The 24,375-nt window shown below is 42.6% G+C and overlaps 1 protein-coding gene across 7 annotated transcripts in view; it reads right to left on the reverse strand.

Annotated features, from left to right (window-relative positions):
- Nucleotides 1-24,375, reverse strand: part of LOC115127665 (CBP80/20-dependent translation initiation factor) — a 131,990-nt gene that overhangs the window by 98,641 nt on the left and 8,974 nt on the right. The window contains exons 2-8 of one of the 7 annotated variants that reach the window (XM_029657303.2): nt 19,346-19,576; nt 14,662-14,733; nt 9,915-10,037; nt 5,672-5,745; nt 3,386-3,490; nt 3,124-3,216; nt 2,706-2,781 (exon numbers count right to left, since the gene is read on the reverse strand). In XM_029657303.2, coding sequence (XP_029513163.1) covers nt 2,706-2,781; nt 3,124-3,216; nt 3,386-3,490; nt 5,672-5,745; nt 9,915-10,037; nt 14,662-14,733; nt 19,346-19,528 — 726 coding nt within the window. In that variant the 5' untranslated portion in view covers nt 19,529-19,576. Of the gene's footprint in view, nt 1-2,705; nt 2,782-3,123; nt 3,217-3,385; nt 3,491-5,662; nt 5,746-9,908; nt 10,038-14,661; nt 14,734-19,345; nt 19,577-24,375 lie in introns of all 7 variants that reach the window. The other 6 variants (XM_029657288.2, XM_029657296.2, XM_029657280.2 and 3 more) reach the window with 6 other exon arrangements.

Consider the following 24,375-nt stretch of genomic DNA (forward strand, 5'->3'; position numbering starts at 1 on the left):
CTGCTAGACTCTTCCTTCCCCAGTTCTCTCAGCCTCAGTACTAGGTTATCATATAGGCTCAATCTCAATGAGTCTTTCCACGATTCCTCACAACCTATACTCACATACTTCACTGTTCCAAAACATTTAACAGTTTATCCCTACTGAACACTGCCCAAAGCTGCACATATGACTAGCCCTACTCCTAATCATGATTCTGATTCGCAGGACGTACACAATATCTAGCCACACACACAAACATGACACCGACCCTTCACCATCAGGGAGACAAAGTGGAACAAACATACAGTAAGCTTCCTTCCCACGCCCGCAGCACGTCAGTCTCATTCCAAAACATTAGATTTGTTGCTTTTCAGCCATTCTGATTTAGACTTGTGTGTTTTGGATCATTGTCTTACTGCATGACCCAGCTGCGCTTCAGCTACCACCACCATGCTTGACCGTTGGTATGAGGTTCTTACTGTGGAATGCAGTGTTTGGTTTTCGCCAGAAATAACAGCATCCATATTGTCCAAAAAGTCGTCAACTCTAGTTTGCCAAAACTAGCACCTGGATGATCGTCAAGACTCCTGGAAGAATGTTCTATGGACAGGCAAGTCAAAAGTGGAACTTTTTGGACGACACGGGTCCCATTATTCCTGCCGAAAACCAAACACTACATTCCACATTTAGAACGTCATACCAACAGTCAAGCATGATGATGGTATTGTGAGGGTATGGGGAAGCGTTGCTGCCTGGACGACTTGCCATCATCAAAGAAACCATGAATTCTGCTCTGCATGAGATCATTCTAAAGGAGAATGTCAGGCCATCCGTCCGTAAGCTGAAGCGCAGCTGGGTCATTGTCTTCAATGATCCAAAACACACATGAAAGTACATCAGAATGACTGAAAAGAAGCACATTTAAAGTTTTGGAATGGCCTACTCAATGTCCAGACCTAAACCCGATTGAGATGTGACAGGACCTGAAACGAGCAGTTCATGCTCGAAAACCCACAAATGTCACATAGTTAAAGTGGTTCTGCATGGAAGAGTGGGCCAAAATTCTTCCATACAGGAAGTGTTCGGTTGCAGGCATTACAGCGAAAAGGTGGCACAACCAGTTATTGAGTGTAAAGGAGCAATTACTTGTTCACACAGGGGCATTTGATGTTGAATAACTTTGTTAATAAAATAAAAATAATTATCTAAATGTTATTTGTTCACTCAGGTTCCCTTGATCTAATATTAGGTTTTGATTGAACAAAAAATATGCAGAGAAAAACAGAAAGGTGGAAATATCTTTTCACGGCATTGTACACACATAGCTCCAGTCAATCACAGAGGCTTAGAGGCCTGGCGTGGTCTGCTGCTATATTTAGTCAGGTTATCAGTGAGGTAAACCCAGGGACTGACTGGCTGGTCCTGGTCACAGGATCCTAGCAGGGGACAATAGAGAGCTCTATGTGGCTGAGTTACTAAGACCAACAGAGGGCAATTGGCATCAGACTCACTGAATGTCACTATTGACAAACACTGTGAGGGAAACAGGACTGGCATTGCCAGGTCTCATGATAAATAGTATCAGGCACTGCAGAGTAGAGGACGCATTATATTATATTCAGTCATCTTGAGGAAGTACTGTCTTTGGTCTATTTTCTACTTTTTTGGCTATGATTTGAGTTTTACTTCCAGGGTCATCTGCATCCTTGCAGTCACAGTTCCTTCCCTTATGTTGTTGTGGGGAATCTGTATATTTTAGAATGCAGCCGGGCAAAGGAGACGGTGGTCACAATGAAACGATAACAATAGCCTGGAGACTTGCTTGGCCTGGCGTCATGGCTGGCTGGCTGGCAGGGCTGTGACGTGGTCAGCGGTGGGGGGGATGTGTGTGTGTGTGTGTCCTGCCCTGTCCTCATGACCCTCCAGTGCCCCTGTGCCAACATCATGCCTGTCAGCAGACCACTGCAGAGCAGAAAAACCTGACTGGCACACAGTGACGCAGTACTGTAGACATGCAAGACCCAACCTAGTTGTATCTATATCGTATTCCTGCCAGCAATAACTGCCCCTTGGGATGATTCAAGTTTACTGAATTGCATTGTTTTACAGTTATATTGGCTACAGAGCTAAAGAAAATTACACCCCCACCTTGGTCTTTAGGGATGTGTTCTATTTAGGGTTTTCAAGCATTAGTAAGATAGATACAGAGATCCAGGAAAGGTTAAGTCTCATCAGCACTACAGTGCATTATGATGAGGATGGATGGAACTTACCTTGAAACTACCACAGGGTGGCAGTAAAGGGACAATATTTCACCACTAGTAGTCACTCCACTCACACAAGAATACTCAATACCTTTCTTTCACTAAAGTACGGTTGTTCAATCTTCTAACCATCAGGTGGAGCTCCCTACCAACAAGTAGGTTTATGGTCTTGATAGAAAGCAGAAAGAGGATTTTTATTTATTTATAAAAATGTTAACCTTTATTTAACTAGGCAAGCCAGTTAAGAACAAATGCTTATTACAATGACGGCCTACTGGGGAACAGTGGGTTAACCGCCTTGTTCAGGGGCGGAACGACAGATTTTTACTTTGTCAGCTCTGGGATTCGATCCATCAACCTTTCAGTTACCGGCCCAATGCTCTAACCTCCAAGAGATAGAGATAAAGATCGAGTCTTCTATCTACAGAAGAGGATAGAGATAGAAGATCGGTAACTTACGGTAAGGCCTGGCAGGAACTGCTCCATGTCGTTCAAGTTGATCCCATCATCATATTCAAACTTGCCTTTCATCATCCTGAAAGACAGAAACAAGACACACAGATGGAGACAGGATGAACAGGTGTGGTAGATTGGGCTCTGATAGGGACTTCCTTATACAGTGGGCTGTGGCTCATTCTCAGTTCATCTTTCCTCCATTCCTCACATTCTCTTTTCTCGCCTCCTTCTCAAAACTCATTGGAGAAGAAGGTTTGAGGGGCGGGACCTTGGACCTTCTCCAATATGGTTGAGAAGGATGTGAGTATAGGTTGTGAGGAATCGTGGAAAGACTCATTGAGATTGAGCCTATATGATAACCTAGTACTGAGGCTGAGAGAACTGGGGAAGGAAGAGTCTAGCAGAGGCTACAGACACCTACAGTTCTAAGTAGTAATGGAATGGACCAGCATCATCATTGTCATGTTTATCCCATGGAAGAGGATCAATGGGAGGGATGTATGGGCTTTCAGATCTGCAAAGAGGAAACATTGAAGGGTTAGGGCCAAGGGAAAATGGCGAGAAAGTAGCGAGTGAATTAGGAGTGACCATGAGTGACCATGTTCCTCTATGTTCAAGTCAAGGAGCCTTTGGACAGGAGCCTTTTATTTTATTATTTTAATTGATGCTGAAGATGCACTGACCCCTCTCTGTCGATGTGTGGAAGGTGCTTTGGTGTTCCCCGGAAGGGTTTCCTGTGGAACTGGCTGAAGTCCAGCTTCTCAGGCTGGAGGTCCCATGTTGCCCCCCTACAAAAACAACACAACTTAGGTGAGGAAGATGACATGACAGTTAATACACTCAGGCTGGACGCCCAACTACAACACAGGACAGGACGAGGTCTGTTAATAGCAGGAAAGACACCCACTGTTCTTAGAGCATCCACTCAGAGCATAAACTGTGAAGTCTCCATTTCCTGTCTCCAGACCATCACTAACTCCATCTACTCTACCATCTGCCCACTTCTCTAAGCCCCCAAAACAAGGGGGCTTAGACATGTGATCATCATTTTAATCACCCAAAACACCACTGAAGCCTAGCTGCCCCCTAATGATGCATATAGGCAGCCTAGCTACTTTAGGAACACCCCCTGAAGATGCCCGGTCATCCTAACTACTTTAAATGACCCCCTGATGATGCCCGGCTAATAGCTCCTTTAAAAATCTCAGTCAGACGATGTTACCATATGTTTCACAGTGTGCCAATTAAAACGTAAATCACAAAATTTAAAGAGTGGCAGTTTTAATCCAGCCATTACATTAATCTATCATGAATCTGATACAGAATATAAAAACTTGTTTGTAAGCAAATACAGCCCCTGGTCCTTGAAAAGGGGTTCTGACTAATCCAATTACAGTTTGTCGTAGTAACAGGGCGGGCTTCCATGTTGTGTACGTGGCTTCCTTCCTTCTATACCAAAGTGATTTAACAACCTCTTTGAGGAAAAGTTAACATGGCATTACCATGCAGCTGTCGCCATGGCAGCCTCCAGCTACACTGGCGACACCCAACACCCACCCCCACTATGTCATCATCACATAACACCGCTCTCCATTTATTCAACACATCTACCTAGCTACCGGGTCACGCAAGAGATTCAAGCCTTTGTTTTTCAGTGCTGGTTCGGCTTCTTTTTTAAAACCTCCCAAAAACAGTTGGCCATCTCATCCCAGAAGAGTTTGTTTTGTATACGTGTTCATCTACGTAGCATGCATTTGTGATTACAGAGTGAGTCTACCCCTCTAGATGGCATCACAAACAGGCCAAGAGCTGAATCGCAGGCTGCATCCCAAAGGGTACCATATTGCCTTACATAGAGCCAAACTTTTGACCAGGGCCAATGGTGCTCTGGTCAAAAGCAGTGCACTGTAGATAATAGGGTTCCATTTTGGGTGCATACTCAGAAAGGTGAAATTGTCGTTATGTCTTCAATAAATAGAGAAACTCAGCTAATTAAGCTTGTAGCAAAAAAACAAAACAAAAAACAACTCTGGGATTCATAACAAAACAAATGCTGATATGAATTGTTAAATCAGAACAAACCACATTTTCCCTTGTTTAAGCTGCTAGGGGGCAGATATCATCAGCAATTAAAAAACAGCTTGCTGATGCTGAAAGAAGGTGTGGCTGTAAATGTATTTCATTTAGCCTGAGGCTAAGCCGTTGCTAATGTAGTTATTTTGTTAGAACAGTCTGACCCCTGTGGCTTTTTTCTCTCTCTTCTATCTCTAGTCTGACAACACCAAAGCAGGTAATGTTTTCCTAGCATCAGCTTGCCTGGTCTGGAGAGGGTAGCCACCACTATATGAGGACAAGAGACCGTACAGTTTCAAAAGCTGAAGACACCAGCCCACTTGCCTGACGACTCGTCCTGAAGTTAATTCCGCTGCTCTATCAATCAGTCTATACATTCATTCTGAAACTACCATCCTAGAAGTCATTTGTGCCGATGTCAAAATGAGGGGGTTATAAAACTAATTATTCAGCGATTGGATAGTCTCCAACCAATCAGAGTATCAAAGCCATTGACTTGATTAGTGTTGGCCTGCTCTTGCCCAACCCATCAGTTTCTGGGTCAATCAGAACGTGTTGGCATTCTACAAGACGTCGGGGAGGAATCCAAATCCACACTCAGTGAGTGTGGTGTTTGGCAGGAGCGATATGGACGTGTAGTCAGGCTAACCTGGACTACCCCCATCCAACCACCCATAAAGACAATGAAGCCTGTGAATGTAAACAGACTACAAGCTATACATCTGTGGAAGCTTGTAATACTGCATATTTTTCCTATCCATTGATGGGTAGGAAACGTGTTGGTCAATACATGACATACCCATGAGTCCATGGTGTTACTGTGGTGTGTGTGGTGAAGGGGAGCTGTGGGGTGGTGGTGAGTAATGAATGAGTAAATAGTTACATACATGACATACCCATGAGAGTCCATGGTGTTAGCAGCCCAGATGTCAGTACCCAGGATGTCAAAGGACCCTTCTCTGTTCCCGTTCTGAAAGACAACACATTACAACAGTGTATTATCTATATACAGTGCCTTGCGAAAGTATTCGGCCCCCTTGAACTTTGCAACCTTTTGCCACATTTCAGGCTTCAAACATAAAGAGCTCGAGCTCAGTGAGGTTGGATGGAGAGTATTTGTGAACAGCAGTTTTCAGTTCTTTCCACATATTCTCGATTGGATTCAGGTCTGGACTTTGACTTGGCCATTCTGACACCTGGATATGTTTATTTTTGAACCATTCCATTGTAGATTTTGCTTTATGTTTTTGTCTTGTTGGAAGACAAATCTCCGTCCCAGTCTCAGGTATTTTGCAGACTCCATCAGGTTTTCTTCCAGAATGGTCCTGTATTTGGCTCCATCCATCTTCCCATCAATTTTAACCATCTTCCCTGTCCCTGCTGAAGAAAAGCAGGCCCAAACCATGTTTGACAGTGGGGATGGTGTGTTCAGGGTGATGCGCTGTGTTGCTTTTACGCCAAACATAACGTTTTGCATTGTTGCCAAAAAGTTCAATTTTGGTTTCATCTGACCAGAGCACCTTCTTCCACATGTTTGGTGTGTCTCCCAGGTGGCTTGTGGCAAACTTTAAACAACACTTTTTATGGATATCTTTAAGAAATGGCTTTCTTCTTGCCACTCTTCCATAAAGGCCAGATTTGTGCAATATACGACTGATTGTTGTCCTATGGACAGAGTCTCCCACCTCAGCTGTAGATCTCTGCAGTTCATCCAGAGTGATCATGGGCCTCTTGGCTGCATCTCTGATCAGTCTTCTCCTTGTATGAGCTGAAAGTTTAGCGGGACGGCCAGGTCTTGGTAGATTTGCAGTGGTCTGATACTCCTTCCATTTCAATATTATCGCTTGCACAGTGCTCCTTGGGATGTTTAAAGCTTGGGAAATCTTTTTGTATCCAAATCCGGCTTTTTTGCACGCCCAATTTGACAGTTTTGGATTTGTTAAAAAAGTTTGAAATAAATAAATAAATAAATGTCGTTCCACTTCATGATTGTGTCCCACTTGTTGTTGATTCTTCACAAAAAAATACAGTTTTATATATTTATGTTTGAAGCCTGAAATGTGGCAAAAGGTCGCAAAGTTGAAGGGGGCCGAATACTTTCGCAAGGCACTGTATCACTTTACAGAACACGTCTACTACTACAGCTAATATTGATCAAAAGGGGGCATCTTGGTGTCCATTGTCACGGTGCTTCATTGAACTAATACTTAACTTGAATGCTAACAGTCATTGACATGTTAAAGGGTGTATAAGGAAACATTTTAACAGGGCAAACAACTTTTACAAAACTGTTACAAAAAAATTAATAGGCAGGTCCATCTTAATTCTGGTATTAGGCAATGGCCTATCGATTTCAACAAAAATATTCATCCTTTTCCAGGTTACATCCATGGCCACTGCTATAGTAATATGCTGCAGTTGATTGACTGGTTCCTTGAGTGATGTCAAAGTCCATTATTTCAGAACGTTCAAAAGTACTTTGCAAACAGTTGGTTTAAATTTCATATTGTTTATTTTTTAGGGATGAAATGTTAATATACTCAACAAAAATATAAAAATGCAAAGTCTTGGTCCCATGTTTCATGAGCTGAAATAAAAGATCCCAGAAATGTTCCATACAACACAAAAAACCTTATTTGTCTCAAATTTTAGGCAAACATTTGTTTACATCTCTGTAAGTGAGCATTTCTCCTTTGCTAAAATAATCCATCCACCTGACAGGTGTGGCGAATTAAGAAGCTTTTTAAACAGCATGTGCATTACACAGGTGCACCTTGTGCTGGGGACAATAAGGCCACTAAAATGTGCAGTTTTGTCACTCAACACAATGCCACAAATGTCAAGTTGAGGGAGTGTGCAATTGGCATGCTGACTACCAGAGAATTTAATGTTCATTTCTCCAACGTCGTTTTAGAGAATTTGGCAGTACGTCCAACATGCCTCACAAAGGCAGACCACGTGTCATCACGCCAGCTCAGGACCTCCACATCAGACTTCTTCACCTTCAGGGGGTTGTAGAGTGCTGAGGAGTGTATCTGTCTGTAATAAAGCCTTGTTGTGGGGAAAACTAATTCTGATTGGCTGGGCTGGCCAGTCATGTGAAATCCACAGATTAGGGCCTAATGAATTTATTTGGATTAAATGATTTCCTTCTACGAACAGTAACTCAGGAAAATCTTTGAAATTGTTGCATGTTATGTTTATATTTTTGTTCAGTATACAGTGCATTCGGGAAAGTATTCAGACCCCTTGACTTTTTCCACATTTTGTTACTTTGACAGAGCTCTTCGGTGGAGATAGGATAACCTTCCAGAAGGACAACCATCTCTGCAGCACCACCAATGAGGCCTATATGTTAGAGTGGCCAGAAGAAAGCCATTCTTCAGAAAAAGGCTGATGGCACCTAAAGATTCCCAGACCATGAAAGACCATAAAGGTAACAAAGACAAGATTCTCTGGTCTGGTCTGGTCTGATTCTCTGGTCTGATGAAACCAAGATTGAACTCTTTGGCCTGAATGCCAAATGTCACATCTGGAGGAATCTTGGCACCATCCCTACGGTGAAGCATGGTGGTGGCAGCATCATGCTGTGGGAATATTTTTTTCAGCGGCAGGGACTGGGAGACTAGTCAGGATCGAGGGAAAGATGAACGGAGCAAAGTACAGAGAGATCCTTGATGAAAACCTGCTCCAGAGCGCTCAGGACCTCAGACTGGGGCGAAGGTTCATCTTCCAGTAGGACAACGACCCTAAGCAGAGCCAAGACAACGCAGGAGTCTCTGAATGTCGTTGAGTGGCCCAGCCAGAGCCCGGGCTTGAACCCGATCTAACATCTCTGGAGAGACCTGAAAATAGCTGTGCAGCGACGCTCCCCATCCAACCCGACAGAGCAGAATGGGAGAAACTCCCCAGATACAGGTGTGCCAAGCTTGTAGCATCATACCCAAGACTCAAGGCTGCAATCGCTGCTAAAGGTGCTTCAACAAAGTACTGAGTAAAAGATGTGAATACTTATGTAAATGTGATAGTGATATTATTTGCAAAATGTTCTAATAATCTGTTTTTGCTTTGTCATTAAGGAGTATTGTGTGTAGATTGATGAGGGGAAAAAAACTATTTAATCAATTTTAGAATAAGACCAACGTAACAAAATGTGGAAAAGGTCAAGGGGTCGGAATACATTCCAAATGCACTCTATATAGAATGACAAATAATACTACGGTACTTGGTGAAGTGTTTCCTTCCCCATGACCCCTTGTTTCATATACATCCTTTAAAGTACCATTCAGTGGAAAGATGATCATCCCATCACAATGTATGTAAGGGACTTTTTTTCCCATATTTACTTTGCAGTTAACATTAAATTGAGAAGTTTTGGGGGAAAGTTTGTCTACCCAGAAGACAGTTATCATCATCATCGCTAACTGACTACATGAAGTAAATGATAGACAAACATACGCACCACACAGGCAATATTGCTGGAAATGAATTGGTAGATATTCTTACCTTTGGCTTTTTAAGCCAATTGTGACAAACTAGTCAATGTGGATTGGATAGTAGTCGGGAGCTTGAGGTGTCTGATACGTGTGAGATTTGTTCATGACAGTTTGTGGTGGAAAACGTGAAACATACATTCAGAATTGTTTGGCGAGCTACTCATAGGTGGGCTCCGAGCTACCGGTAGCCCTCGATGGACCTGTAGGAGACCCTTGGGCTACAAGATGAATTGATGGACCACGTCAAATTGACTAGCTAGTTACAGTAGCTAACGACAGAGCACACCAATTTGGCTAGTTAACGACCTAACTGCCAGGGGATAAACTAGAAGGTTATTTCCAAATATTGCTTGATTTGGTAACAGATAACTTTACCAGGACGAGTTAAACGCAAATACTTGCAAATGTCAAGCTCTTTCTAAAAAAAGCCTAATCTCTCAACAAGCAAGATAAATGACAAGTTGTTTGCTTAGCTAGCTACATGCCAAATAGATAGGCTACCCTCAAGTATCTGAAAATACAGGAATAGATGTTTCCTGATCATGAAAGGCACGCAGTTTATTGCTGTAACTGATGATCGAGCTAAATGTCTGGGGACGTGGTGGTCTAATGTAAAAGCAGTAGGATGGTTAGTTACCTGTACCTTGGCTGGCCCTCTGAATTGGTTGTTCCTCCCCCTGCTACCAGACCTGGAGCCTGAACCAGGTCTAGAACCAGAGCTGGGCCTGGATCCTGTACTGCCATTACTACTGTGATCCCACTCATCCTGCAGGGGGAGGGGGTAGAGACAGACCGAGATAGATAGTGGGTGGATGAGAGGGATTATGATCAATACCATATCAAATCCTCCTTTGCAGAAAACGCAGAACATGTGATATGCAATGCTGATTGTATTGTCAATAAGACACATTTCTATTATCTATGAGGGAGGAGTGGAGAGTAAGGATCCAATATATTCCCATCCACAGTTCGTGGTTAAGCAGCGGTGTGGGGTAATACATTGAGATAGGTCTGTAATTGTCTATCAGGCAGGTCTGTGTCTGCTGCTGAGTCTGAAGACCATTTACATGATGAATGTTACCATGAGCACTGAGTGAGGGAGGAAGAGAAAAAAGCGAGGGAGAGAGAGGTGTGGGTGGAGGGAGGGGCGTTGGTCATGTTGGTTAGCAAGGGAGAAGGAGAATGCTGACAGGGCTGGTAACCCCGAGAAACCACAGCTCCCCATGGCCTTTCTGACTCAGTGCTGCTAAGCACAACTGACTGCTGCTGGCTGAATAAAGGTTGCAGCAGCCAGTGACTGTTTTGTCCCAATGGTCACAGTCTGGCCCCATACCCAAGTACAGGCTGGCTGCATGCATACATACAGGTTGACAAATAGAGCAGCCAGTCAGTGCCTTGGTTCAGTGGATGGACGGACACACCTCTTAACGCTAATACAGACTGCCTGCCTGACTGGCTGTCTGGGGTATTCCGCTAACCCCTGGTGAGCCGTTCAATCTCATTTATATCCAGTCCTTCCCTAGTGGTTTATGTCTGTGTGTGTACATTCCTCAGAGCAGTTTTAGACAACCTCCCAGTTTCACAAAAAAAAAAGTAAAGTTTTCTCCCTGATGCACACAACCCAGACCCACAACACTGTATGCAGATACCACACAGAGAGACTCAATAGGCCAGGCCAGAAAGTAATGTTCTCTGTTCATTCAATTTCATGTCATTTGATTATTTCATCAGTGCCTCTCACAAAGTCATTTGTCAGACCAAATGACAGCCTAGTGCTTGGGAAAGGAAAAAATATATATCAGGCGATGATACAAAGAATAATATGTCTCCCCTTTTCCTCCCTCTCCTTTTTCATTTTCCTTAGCCCACAGTAACAGCTGAGAGGGAGAAAGCCTAAAGCTGCGTCACCCTATCGGCCCTGGTCAAAAGTAGTGCATTTCTAGGGATTAGACTGCAGCCTAGGCTAAAATCAATACATCCTCACAAGGGCCTGATCAGCATCTGAATAGCTCTCTGTTTCTGGAATAGATATGGGAGCAACATGAGTCATGACTGTGCAGATTGAGATGGAAGTGAAAACTAGGTCCTCTGTGATCCCAGAGAAGTCAAGTTACACTGCTATCCTGAAACTACGGTCCTCAAATCTCTTCCTCAGAAACCGACACACCCCAGACACTCTAACCCTCAGTCTTTACCTGACTACAACCAACCCAACTGTCCACAAGACAGCCTCAAGTCACTCTGTGTACAAACAAGGGCTTAGAAAGGGCTCCAACTGCTTAGTTCAAATGAAAGTGAAGCAAAGAAGCAGGTGGCAGATGACTGAATCAGTGCCCAGAAGACCAGAGGGCAGGCTGCAGAAGCAGCCCAGCGTTTGCTTCACTCTCTCTCCAGCAACACAAACACCTCACATACGATCTATCTATGCCTTTATGACCTAAGCTACATACTGACACAAATATAAAATCTTTCTTTCAACCTCAGGTCACCTCGCCATACAGTATCAATGTATTGTTTGTTATTTGGAATGGCAGGCCCCATAAAATGCTCTATTGTATTTTTCTTAATTCTGTTCTGGGTTCCCCCCCAACTCTCAATATTATTATTATTATTCACAGAGAAACAAAGGTAAACATTTGTTTCATATAAATAAAGATTTGCATTGCAAATCCCATTTAATTGTGTTTCTAGTAAGAGGAATGTGTCAGTTGAGTGATGTTTCTCCTGTTAGGCCTACTCCTGTTGTTTCTCCTGTTAGGCCTATCGCTTCACATATCATAAACAAAAAACAATTTTTATTTTTTTAAAGGGCTTACCCTGGGCAATGGAACACTACCACACAGAGGTCGACCGGTTAATCGGAATGGCCGATTAATTAGGGGCGATTTCAAGTTTTCATAACAATTGGTAATCTGCATTTTGGACATCGATTATGGCCGATTACATTGCACTCCACGAGGAGACTGCGTGGCAGGCTGACTACCTGTTATGCGAGTGCAGTAAGGAGCCAAGGTAAGGTGCTAGCTAGCATTAAACTTATCTTTTAAAAAACAATCAATCTTCACTTAATCACTAGTTAACTACACATGGTTGATGATATTACTAGGTTAACTAGCTTGTCCTGCGGTGCATATAATCGATGCGGTGCCTGTTAATTTATCATTGAATCACAGCCTACTTCGCCAAACTGGTGATTTAGCAAGCGCATTCACGAAAAAAGCACGAGTCGTTGCACCAATGTGTACCTAACTATAAACATCAACACCTTTCTTAAAATCAATACACAAGTGTATATTTTTTAACCTGCATATGTAGTTAATATTGCCTGCTAACATGAATTTCTTTTAACTAGGGAAATTGTGTCACTTCTCTTGCGTTCTGTGCTACAGTATGCAGCAGTTTGGGCCGCCTGGCTCGTTGCGAACTGGGGGAAGACCATTTCTCCCTAAAAAAGACACAAAGAAACGGGGGATGATTTAACAAAAGCGCTTTTACGAGAAAAGCACAATCGTTGCACGATTCTACCTAATCATAAACATCAATGCCTTTCTTAAAATCAATACACAGAAGTATCTTTTTTTAAACCTGCATATTAAGTTAAAAGAAATTAATGTTAGCAGGCAATATTAACTACAGAAATTGTGTGACTTCTCTTCATTCATTGCACATTGAGTCAGGGTATATGCAACAGTTTGGGCCGCCTGGTTCGTTGCGAACTAATTTGCCAGGATATTACATAATTATGACATAACATTGAAGGTTGTGCAATGTAACAGCAATATTTAGATTTACGGATGCCACCCATTATTATTAATGACCTAAGGCTCGTATTTCTGTGTTATTATATTATAATTAAGTCTATGATTGATAAAGCAGTCTGTCAACTCCCGAGATTTGGCTGACAATACTAAAGTACCTATTAGAACATCCAATAGTCAAAGGTATATGAAATACAAATGGTATAGAGAGAAATAGTCCTATAAAAACTACAACCTAAAACTTCTTACCTGGGAATATTGAAGACTCATGTTAAAAAGGTACCACCAGCTTTCATATGTTCTCATGTTCTGAGCAAGGAACTTAAACGTTAGCTTTTTAACATGACACATATTGCACTTTTACTTTCTTCTCCAACACTGTTTTTGCATTACTTAAACCAAATTGAACATTCATTATTTATTTGAGACTAAATTGATTTTATTGATGTATTATATTAAGTTAAAATAAAAGTGTTCATTGATCATTCAGTATTGTTGTAATTGTCATTATCACAAAAATATAAAAAATAACAAAAATAGTCTGATTAATCGGTATCGTTTTTTTTTGGGTCCCCCAATAATCGGCATCGGCGTTGAAAAAAATCAGTCGGTCGACCTCTACCACACATCATTGGTTGAAACAGGAGGAGACAGAGAGAGCCAGAGACGTGTGTGTCTCCCTGCACCCTGTGCAAGCAGACACGGGCAAGTACACTCTGCCACGTCGTCGTTGCCAACAGGCACAGACAAACACAAAGCCGGAGGCGGCACATGGGGGAAACCCCATCCACCGGACTAGAAGAACCCTGGCTATGACGTCAGCATTCAGAAACATAACTGAACACGCCCCTGTTCTCAGCTATACAACCGGGCTACAACCCCCTATATTCCACCACTGACAGAACAACACCTACTGGTACTGGTAGGAATACCTAGGATAGGATAAAGTAATCCTTCTCACCCCCCTTAAAAGATTTAGATGCACTATTGTAAAGTGGCTGTTCCACTGGATGTCTTAAGGTGAACGCACCAATTTGTAAGTCGCTCTGGATAAGAGCGTCTGCTAAATGACTTAAATGTAAATGACTTAAATGGTACCGTGATATTCCAGGGTAGTTCGCTATGCACCATAAAGCCCATGCAAATAGGATGAGGATTAGTGAGAGAGGTCTCAATTTATGATCAGCCAGTCTGGATATGTTATCAGCCCTGCTGCCAGCGTGCCCGGTGGAAACTCACTTACGCCTACATTTTGCAAGTGACGAACACTTGTCTTCATCCATCCTACACTTCAGCAGAGCCTCGAACATCAGAGATTAAATAAGTTGAATTCAAAATGCATCTAGTCTCTTTTAGCATGGAGCTTGCTTATTTATGACGGTTGTGTCCTAAGGGCATTTGCTATATGACCAAAGAAGTAGACACCCAATGAAACAGCAGTAATGTGCAGTATGTATGCATGTCTGACTGGAGCCATATGTTAGTAACCTTGGCTATCATTGAGATCTTGTTTCCCCTCTCATCAATGATCGTACATGGAGGTTCAGCACAGCTGTGTGTTGTGTGTAGACCTTCAGCCAGCCAGCATTTCCTCCAGAATTCAGACACATCATACACAGTCCAAACACTCACTGGTTTGTTGGAGCCCCTCCCCCACGAGGGTGACCAACTCCCGTCTTTCTTGTCATTGCAGTCCTCTGTCCACTAGGTCAGAGGGAGGGAGAGAGACGGGAAAAATTGGAATGACAATTACTCAACACTATTTTTGTGATGATGATGGAAAGAAAGACGTTTACAAATCTCTCCTTCTCCACCCTCTGCCAGCTGGTCAACGTTGTCCCCTAATTTTTGCTTGGCTATTTTGTGAATGTTGCTCAGCTGGCAATGCATCCCAAGAGGTAAACTAGCCTGTTTTCTGTGCACGTACAAGAGCCACCAAGTATTGGTTTTAGAGTTACAGTGCCTTCGGAAAGTATTCACACCCCTTGACTTTTTCCACAGTCACGTTACAGCCTTATTCCAACTTAATTACAAAATAAATCAATCTACACACAATACCCCATAATGACAAAGCAAAAACAGGTTTAGAAAATTTTGCAAACGTATTAAAAATAAAAAACAGAAATATCTTATTTACATAGGTGTTCAGACCCTTTGCTAAGAGACTCGAAATTGAGCTCAGGTGCATCCTGTTTCCATTGATCATCCTTGAGATGTTTCTACAACTTGATTGGAGTCAAACTGTGGTAAATTCAATTGATTGGACATGATTTGGAAAGACACACGTCTATATAAAGTCCCACAGTTGAAAGTGCATGTCAGAGCAAAAACCAAGCCATGCGGTCAAAGGAATTGTCCGAAGAGCTCAGAGACATGATTGTGTCGAGGCACAGATCTGGGGAAGGGTAAAAAAAAGGTCCCCAACAACACAGTGGCCTTCATCATTCTTAAAATTGAAGTAGTTTGGAACCACCAAGACTCTTCCTAGATCTGGCAACCTGGCCAAACTCAGCCATCGGGGGAGAAGGAACATGGTCAGGGAGGTGACCAAGAACCCGATGGTCGGCCTCCCGGGTGGCGCAGTGGTTAAGGGCGCTGTGCCACCAGAGACTCTGGGTTCGCGCCCAGGCTCTGTCGCAACCGGCCGCGACCGGGAGGTCCGTGGGGCGACGCACAATTGGTATAGCGTCGTCCGGGTTAGGGAGGGTTTGGCAGGTAGGGATATCCTTGTCTCATCGCGCACCAGCGACTCCTGTGGCTCAGTGCACGCTAACCAAGGTCGCCAGGTGCATGGTGTTTCCTCCGACACATTGGTGCGGCTGGCTTCCAGGTTGGATGCGAGCTGTGTTAAGAAGCAGTGCGGCTTGGTTGGGTTGTGTATCGGAGGACGCATGACTTTCGACCTTCGTCTCTCCCGAGCCCGTACGGGAGTTGTAGCGATGAGACAAGATAGTAGCTACTAACAATTGGATACCACGAAATTAGGGGAAAAAAGGGGGTAAAAATTCACACACACACACAAAAGAAAGAAAAAAAGAACCCGATGGTCACTCTGACAGAGCTCTAGAGGTCCTCTGTGGACATGGGAGAACCTTCCAGAAGGACAACCATCTCTGCTGCACTCCACCAAATCAGGCCTTTAGGGTAGAGTGGCCAGACGGAAGACACTCCTCAGTAAAAGGCACATGACAGCCCACTTGGAGTTTCCCAAAAGGCACCTAAAGACCCTCAGACTATGAGAAACAAGATTATCTGGTCTGATGAAACCAAGAGTGAACTCTCAGGTCTGAATGCCAAGTGTCACGTCTGGAGGAAATCTGGCATCATCACTACGGTGAGGCAGCATCATGCTGTGGGGATGTTTTTTTTTCTCCGTTCAAGGCAAAGATGAACGGAGCAAAGTACAGAGATCCTTGATGAAAACCTGTTCCAGAGCACTTAGGACCTCAGACTGGGGCAAGGTTAACCTTCCAACAGGACAATAAGCCTTAGCACACAACCAAGACAACTCAGGAGTGGCTTTGGGACAAGTCTCTGAATGTCCTTGAGCAGCACAGCCCGAGCCCAGACTTGAACACGATCTAACATCTCTGGAGAGACCTGAAAATACCTGTGAAGCAATGCTCCCCATCCAACCTGACAGAGCTTGAGAGGATTTGCAGAGAGGAATGGGAGAAACTCCCCAAATACAGGTGTGCCAAGCTTGTAGCGTCACACCCAAGAAGACTCAAGGCTGTAATCACTGCCAAAGGTGCTTCAACTAAGTACTGAGTAAAGGGTCTGAATACTGAGTAAATGTGATATTTCAGTTTTTTATTTTTTATAAATGTGCAAAATTTCAAAAAACATGTTTTTCTTTGTCATTATGGTGTATTGTGTGTAGATTGATTAAGGGAAATAAAAAACAATTTAATCAATTATTTAAAACTAATCCTGCATCGCTAATTATTGGTTTATTAACAAACAACGATGTGCAGTCATGTTACCTAGCTAGCTAACAACCTAGTAACTTTACAGTAGGTTTAGGCACAGGCAAAAAGGAAAAGGGTTTGATACTCATAAGATGTGCTTCAAAATGGTAGGTTTCATATAGGTCTAATACAAGCCTAAACTAAATCAAAAATCCATTTATTTCTGGTGCTTCTTAAATTGTTTGGGTTAACTGCCTTGTTCAGGGGCAGAATTACAGATTTTTACCTTGTCAGCTCGGGGATTCAATCTTGCAACCTTACAGTTAACTAGTCCAACGCTCTAACCGCCTGATTACATTGCACTCCACAAGGAGACTGCCTGTTACGCGAATGCAAGGTAAGTTGCTAGCTAGCATTAAACTTATCTTATAAAAACAATCAATCAATCATAATCACTAGTTAACTACACATGGTTGATGAAATTAGTAGTTTATCTAGCGTGTCCTGCGCAACGCAGGACACGCTAGATAAACTACTAATTTCATCAACCATATAATCGATGCGGTGCGTTTTCGCAAAAAAGGACTGTCTTGCTCCAATGTGTATCTAACCATAAACATCAATGCCTTTCTTAAAATCAATACACAAGTATATATTTTTAAACCTGCATATTTAATTCATATTGCCTGCTCGTTGCGAACTCTGTGAAGACTATTTCTTCCTAACAAAGACAGCCAACTTAGCCAAACGTGGGATGATCTAACAAAAGCGTATTTGCGAAAAAAGCACAATCGTTGCACGACTGTACCTAACCATAAACATCAATGCCTTTCTTAAAATCAATACACAGAACTATATATTTTTAAACATGCATATTTTGCTAAAAGAAATCCAGGTTAGCAGGTAATATTAACCAGGTGAAATTGTGTCAATTCTCTTGCGTTCATTGCACGCAGAGTCAGTGTATATGCAACAGTTTGGGCCGCCTAATTTGCCAGAATTTTACGTAATTATGACATAACATTGAAGGTTGTGCAATGTAACAGGAATATTTAGATTTATGGATGCCACCCGATAGATAAAATACGGAAAGGAATAAACGTCTTGTTTTCGAGATGATAGTTTCCAGATTCGACCATATTAATGACCTACGGCTTGTATTTCTGTGTGTTATTATGTTATAATTAAGTCTATGATTTGATAGAGCAGTCTGACTGAGCGATGGTAGGCACCAGCAGGCTCGTAAGCATTCATTCAAACAGCACTTTCGTGCATTTTGCCAGCAGCTCGTTGCTGTGCTTCAAGCATTGAACCGTTTATGATTTCAAGCCTATCAACTCCGGAGATTAGGCTGATGTAACCGATGTGAAATGGCTATATAGTTAGCGGGATGCTCGCTAATAGCGTTTCAAATGTCACTCGCTCTGAGACTTGGGAGTAGTTGTTCCCCTTGCTCTGCAAGAAACGCGGCTTTTGTGGAGCGATGGGTAACGCTGCTTCGGCTATTGTCGATGTGTTCCTGGTTCGAGCCCAGGTAGGGGCGAGGAGAGGGACAGAAGCTATACTGTTACACTGGCAATACTAAAGTGCCTATAAGAACATCCAATAGTCAAAGGTATATGAAATACAAATTGTAGAGAGAAATTGTCCTATAATTCCTATAATAACTACAACCTAAAACGCCTTACCTGGGAATATTGAAGACTCCTGTTAAAAGGAACCACCAGCTTTCATATGTTATCAAGTTCTGAGCAAGGAACGTTAGCTTTCTTCCATGGCAAATATTGCACTTTTACTTTCTCCTCCAACACTGTTTTTGCATTATTTAAACCAAATTGAACATGTTTCATTTTATTTGAGGCTAAATTGATTTTATTGATGTATTATATTAAGTTACAATAAGTGTTCATTCAGTATTGTTGTAATTGTCATTATTACAACATTTTTTTTTTTTACTTATAAATCGGCCGATTAAATCGGTAGCGGCTTTTGTTTTGGGGTCCTCCAATAAATCGGTATCGGCGTTGAAAAATAATAAATCGGTCGACCTCTAGCCTACACTGATGAATATTCCTTCCTACCATTCCGCCAACCAATATGAGCAAATCAGCCGTTCTATGCAGTATTCTACTATACACTGAACAGTGTGAAGTTAAATGTAATGTGTTGTATTAAGTAGAAGTGTGAATTTCAGTGACAGGTTTTTGGAGAACGGGGGACGGAGCGAAGGACGGAGGATGCTCGGCCACTGATTTTTTCCCACCATGGTATCGCGATACTATTTGGTATCGTGCTACTTCGTCTGATATTGTATCGTTTGTCAAAATGTTGGTATCAAGCCTAGACTACTTGTATCAGCATCAATGTTGCCACTCTGGTCCCGTTTAGCATTAGCCTTAGCTAACCTGTGAAATGTGGGACTGGGGTTTGTTGTCTCCGTCCAGGTACGTCTCGTTTTTGTCTCCCAGAAGGCCTTGCACCTGGTACTCCAGCACGTAGCTGTCGATGAAGCGCTCCAGCTCCTCAATCTCCTGTGAGCGCGTGCTGCCCGCCTCTGAGGACGCGGACGCCACCGACGAGTTTTCCATGGCAACCTGCTGCCTGCCCGCCGGCGGGGGAGGGAGGGAGGAGAGGACCTGCAGAGAGGTGCAGGAGAAATGGCTGGTTAGTAGAGAGATCAAAACAAAAACATGACTGCAGCATATCCACTTAAAACCACCATGTTGAGTCAAGAAGCTATAAGTGTGTCATTCAGACGGATAGTTCAATCATTTTCATTCAAGAAAAGCTCATTCTAAAACATCCATTAAGAAAATGTCAAATAGACACTGTCAGACCTCTCAGAAGACTGAACGCAAAATCCAAACCACTCCCATTCAGGGCAGAGCAGTAATAACACCACTCCATCAGCAGGGGAGGCATAGTGTGTTTACATCCCAGACAGAATTGGCCTTCAGTCCTACTGCTACGCCCAGGCCCAGCAGGCAGCAGAACCACAGTCTAGTCACAGTCGGTCTGTCTCACCTCCTAACCTTGTCCCCAGACCAGAGCCAGACATAGTCAGTTATGAAACAGGACAGCTTTGTCTCTCTGCAGGGGTTTTACCAGGCACTAACTCAGCCATGGCTCGTTGGCCAAAGCCTATGGGGATATCAAACACCCAAATTAAGGTATGTAGTAAACACAGGCTTAGCAGATCTTACACGTTTTGTTCTATGAAAATCTTCAACAGCTAACATCACTTTTTGTGAATTGGGAAGCATTTATGTAATCCAAACAAGCACATAAAGACCTCATATTCATACAGGTCGTGTTAACACACTGATATTATCTCAATGTATATAAACTCCCCTTCTTTTTTTTCTTCTTTTTCTTCCTATTGTGTTATTGACTTGTTAATTGTTTACTCCATGTGTAACTCTGTGTTGTCTGTTCACACTGCTATGCTTTATCTTGGCCAGGTCGCAGTTGCAAATGAGAACTTGTTCTCAACTAGCCTACCTGGTTAAATAAAGGTGAAATAAAAAAATAAAAAAAAGAACAAAACGTTTAAAGATCTCCTATAAAGCCTCAGACCTTATTTTCCCTATTCATTTCCCCCATAGGAATGGCTGAACGAACCAAAGGCAATAATTTCAGTTTTTTAGGACTACAAGATAGCGAGCTCTATGCCTTTCACCCTGCCTGTGTCGTCTCTCTTGTCGTGATCTGTGTTTTGTCCTATATTTAAATTGTTTTTTTCTTCTTTTTAATCCCAGCCCCCGTCCCCGCAGGAAGTCTTTCGCCTTTTGGTATTATCGTCATTATAATGAAGAATTTGTTATTAACTGACTTGCCTAATTAAATAAAAATTCTAACTAAATATATTTATTTCTCTCCTCTTCCCAACTCTACCTCTCCTTCCCTGTGTTTTATCTGACAGTGAAGTGGCTGTTGGTGGTCACATGACTAAGGCCTTCTGCTAAGCTTCTTTACACCACCGCTCTGCCTGAGCACTGGGCATGCCACGCAAGTGGATTTACTATTGCAGCAGAGCAGCCTGAATAGTGGTATAGTAGTAGGCCTGTGTATGTAAGCTACTCTCAACCAATTAAAGGGGGGTAAATGCAGACTCATTTTGTTCTTTACAACGGACATTAGCCTACTACACAGACTGATTAACGCTTCTTGTTCCTGTAATATGACGTACTAATGCTCTGATCCTCATTCTATTGCTGCTATACCTATTGGTTTTAATCTCGCTGTGTGTAGATATGATCCACTAATCTGGGGCCTGATTAGCCTAGCTAGTGAGGCTAATGCTAACTCCACTGATGGCTACACATTCACCAGTTGACCACATTAAAAGTAGACTGGCTGATGCGACTCACGTGGTCCACAGCGAGGGAGATCTGTGACACAATGGTCTGACCAGGAGTCCGTTAGCGCAGTATTCGCTAGTGATGGGAGGGGGTGTATAGTTAAATATAGGGATATTATTTTGGATGAAATATCTTATTGTATTGACAATATCGCAATATAATTTTGGCGCTGGACAGCTGTACATGCACTAAAACGCCAGTATTTTTCCTTCATAGCTTGTTCTCCATCTTTTTAAATAGGGAGCCAATTTATTTTTCCGCACTTTTCTTTCCATGACTGATCAAAACATGTTTTGTCATGGCTCTGTCTTGTCCATCTGCAGCAGAAATATGGAGAGCATTGTTTTTTTTGGAACATCACAGTATCGAATCACAATGCATACAGCAGAGGCACTCAACTCTTACCCTACGAGGTCCAGAGCCGGCTGGTTTTCTGTTATACCTGAATTAATTACACTCACCTGGTCACACAGGTCTAAATAGTGCCCGTTTAAGAAAATAATGGGGGGGGGAAGCAGTGGAACTGGCTTCGAGGTCCAGAGTTGAGTTTGAGGGGCATATAGAATCTTAAGAATCGCAATACATATCGTATCGGCACCGAAGTATCGAGATAATATTGTATCGTGATAATATTGTATCGTGAGGTCCCTGGCAATTCCCAGCCCTAATAAGAACCAAAGCGTTGGTCAGTGTCCCGGTGACCCTAATTACACTTAAAAATATAAACATGCAACAAAGATTTTAGAGTTACATATAAGGAAATCAGTCAATAGAAATAAATTCATTAGGCCCTAATCTATGGATTTCAAATGAATAGGAATACATAAATCTGTTGGTCACAGATACCTTTAAAAAAAAGTAAGGGCATGAATCAGTGGTGTGACCACAATTTGCCTTATGCAGCGTGACACATCTTCGCATAGAGTTGATCAGGCTGTTGATTGCAGCCTGTGGAATGTTGTCCCACTCTTCAATAGCTGTGCAAAGTTGCTGGATATTGGCCAGTCCACTTGATATGCTGATCAAATTTAGGGAGCCTTGTTTTCAGATTAGTGTTGTTAAAATTCCCAGCTACAATAAATGCAGCCTCAGCATATGTGGTTTCCAGTTTACATAGAGTCCAATGAAGTTCTTTCAGGGACGTTGAGGTGTCTGCTTGGGGGGGAATATACACCGCTGTGATTATAATCGAAGAGAATTCTCTTGGTAGATAATGTGGTCGGCTCCCTAATGTGGTACCCTTCCTGCAGGCTCATCCTGACATGAAAATGCCAGCATGACAATGCCACCAGCCATACTGCTCGTTCTGTGCGTGATTTCCTGCAAGACAGGAATGTCAGTGTTCTGCCATGGCCAGCGAAGAGCCCAGATCTCAATCCCATTGAGCAGGTCTGGGACCTGTTGGATCGGAGGGTGGGCTAGGGACATTCCCCTCAGAAATGTCCGGGAACTTGCAGGTGCTTGGTGGAAGAGTGGGGTAACATCTCACAGCAAGAACTGGCAAATCTGGTGCAGTCCATGAGGAGGAGATGCACTGCAGTACTTAATGCAGCTGGTGGCCACACCAGATACTGACTGTTACTTTTGATTTTGACCCCCCTTTGTTCAGGGACACATTATTCAAATTCTGTTAGTCCCATGTCTGTGGAACTTGTTCAGTTTATGTCTCAGTTGTTGAATCTTATGTAAATATTTACACGTTAAGTTTGCTGAAAATAAACGCAGTTGTCAGTGAGAGCACGTTTCTTTTTTTGCTGAGTTTATAAACACATTTACCACTTCTTAGACTTGCTTTCAACAAGAATGAAAGATCAATAAATCACATTTATGTGAATTTGGTCAGGTCGCCCAAAAAGATACATATTGCATCTTTAAGAATGCTTCCTAGAAGCACTCTATTCAGAAACGCACGCACACCCTGCTGCTGCAGGTAGGATGAAATTATATTTCTTGTTTTCAACTAGCGCCGGCTGTCGGCTATGCAGCCGATTAGACTCATTTTCAGCCAGACACTTTCCCACTTAAATTAACTTGGCTACTTTTCAATTCGCTAGCCAGAATAAAGTCTGTCAAGCCTTCTCCCGCTAGAATGAACATTATGCATCTTCTAGTGATCTACTGATAGGACAGAAGTGTGTCAGTCACAAAGTGAGCGATGACGGGGAACACTGCTGGTTTGACAGTGCGCTGGTCGGTCCCGCCTCTCGGTACCTGGGTGTGTGTGTGTTGTGTGTGCTGTGGTTGCAGTCAAATTCCTCTACACGCAGGAAGAGAGCATGAATTTGTATGTCCCATAATGTGAGTGAATTTGCTTCCCACATATAATGTGGAAACAATAAGTCGAAATCCATTTAGGCCATTGTTTTATGGCACATTTGTTTATTTTCTTTCACGTGCAGATTCCAACACTAGCGCTGGCCAGTAAAAACGTGTCGGGCCAGTGGATCTCGACAGGGCCAGTTCAACATTTACCTACTCTGTTGCAGTGTTAATGTCATGCTATTTGAATTTGAGCATATGATTGGCAGTTCATTCAAGCGCCACATAAGAATAAATACTCATCGAAAGGCAAATGGACATTATGGCCGAAATTATTTAGGCCTATGTCACAAGTAGGCTTGTAAACATAACAAAAATCATATATATATATATATATATATATATATACAGTGCCTTGCGAAAGTATTCGCCCCCCTTGAACTTTGCGACCTTTTGCCACATTTCAGGCTTCAAACAAATATATAAAACTGTATTTTTTTGTGAAGAATCAACAACAAGTGGGACACAATCATGAAGTGGAACGACATTTATTGGATATTTCAAACTTTTTTAACAAATCAAAAACTGAAAAATTGGGCGTGCAAAATTATTAAGAAGCAAGCCAGCAGTGGTAAGCAGGGTGGTATGCTGTTGGCTACTAAAATGACACCAATAAGAAGCAGACTTGCTTGGGCCAAGAAACACGAGCAATGATCATTAGACCGGTGGAAATCTGTCCTGTGGTCTGGTGAGTCCAAATTTTAGATTTTCTGTTCCAACTATCGTGTCTTTGTGAGACGCACAAATGTGTGGCT

Source organism: Oncorhynchus nerka, linkage group LG4 (assembly GCF_034236695.1).
Source record: "Oncorhynchus nerka isolate Pitt River linkage group LG4, Oner_Uvic_2.0, whole genome shotgun sequence".
NCBI classification, from domain to species: domain Eukaryota; kingdom Metazoa; phylum Chordata; class Actinopteri; order Salmoniformes; family Salmonidae; genus Oncorhynchus; species Oncorhynchus nerka.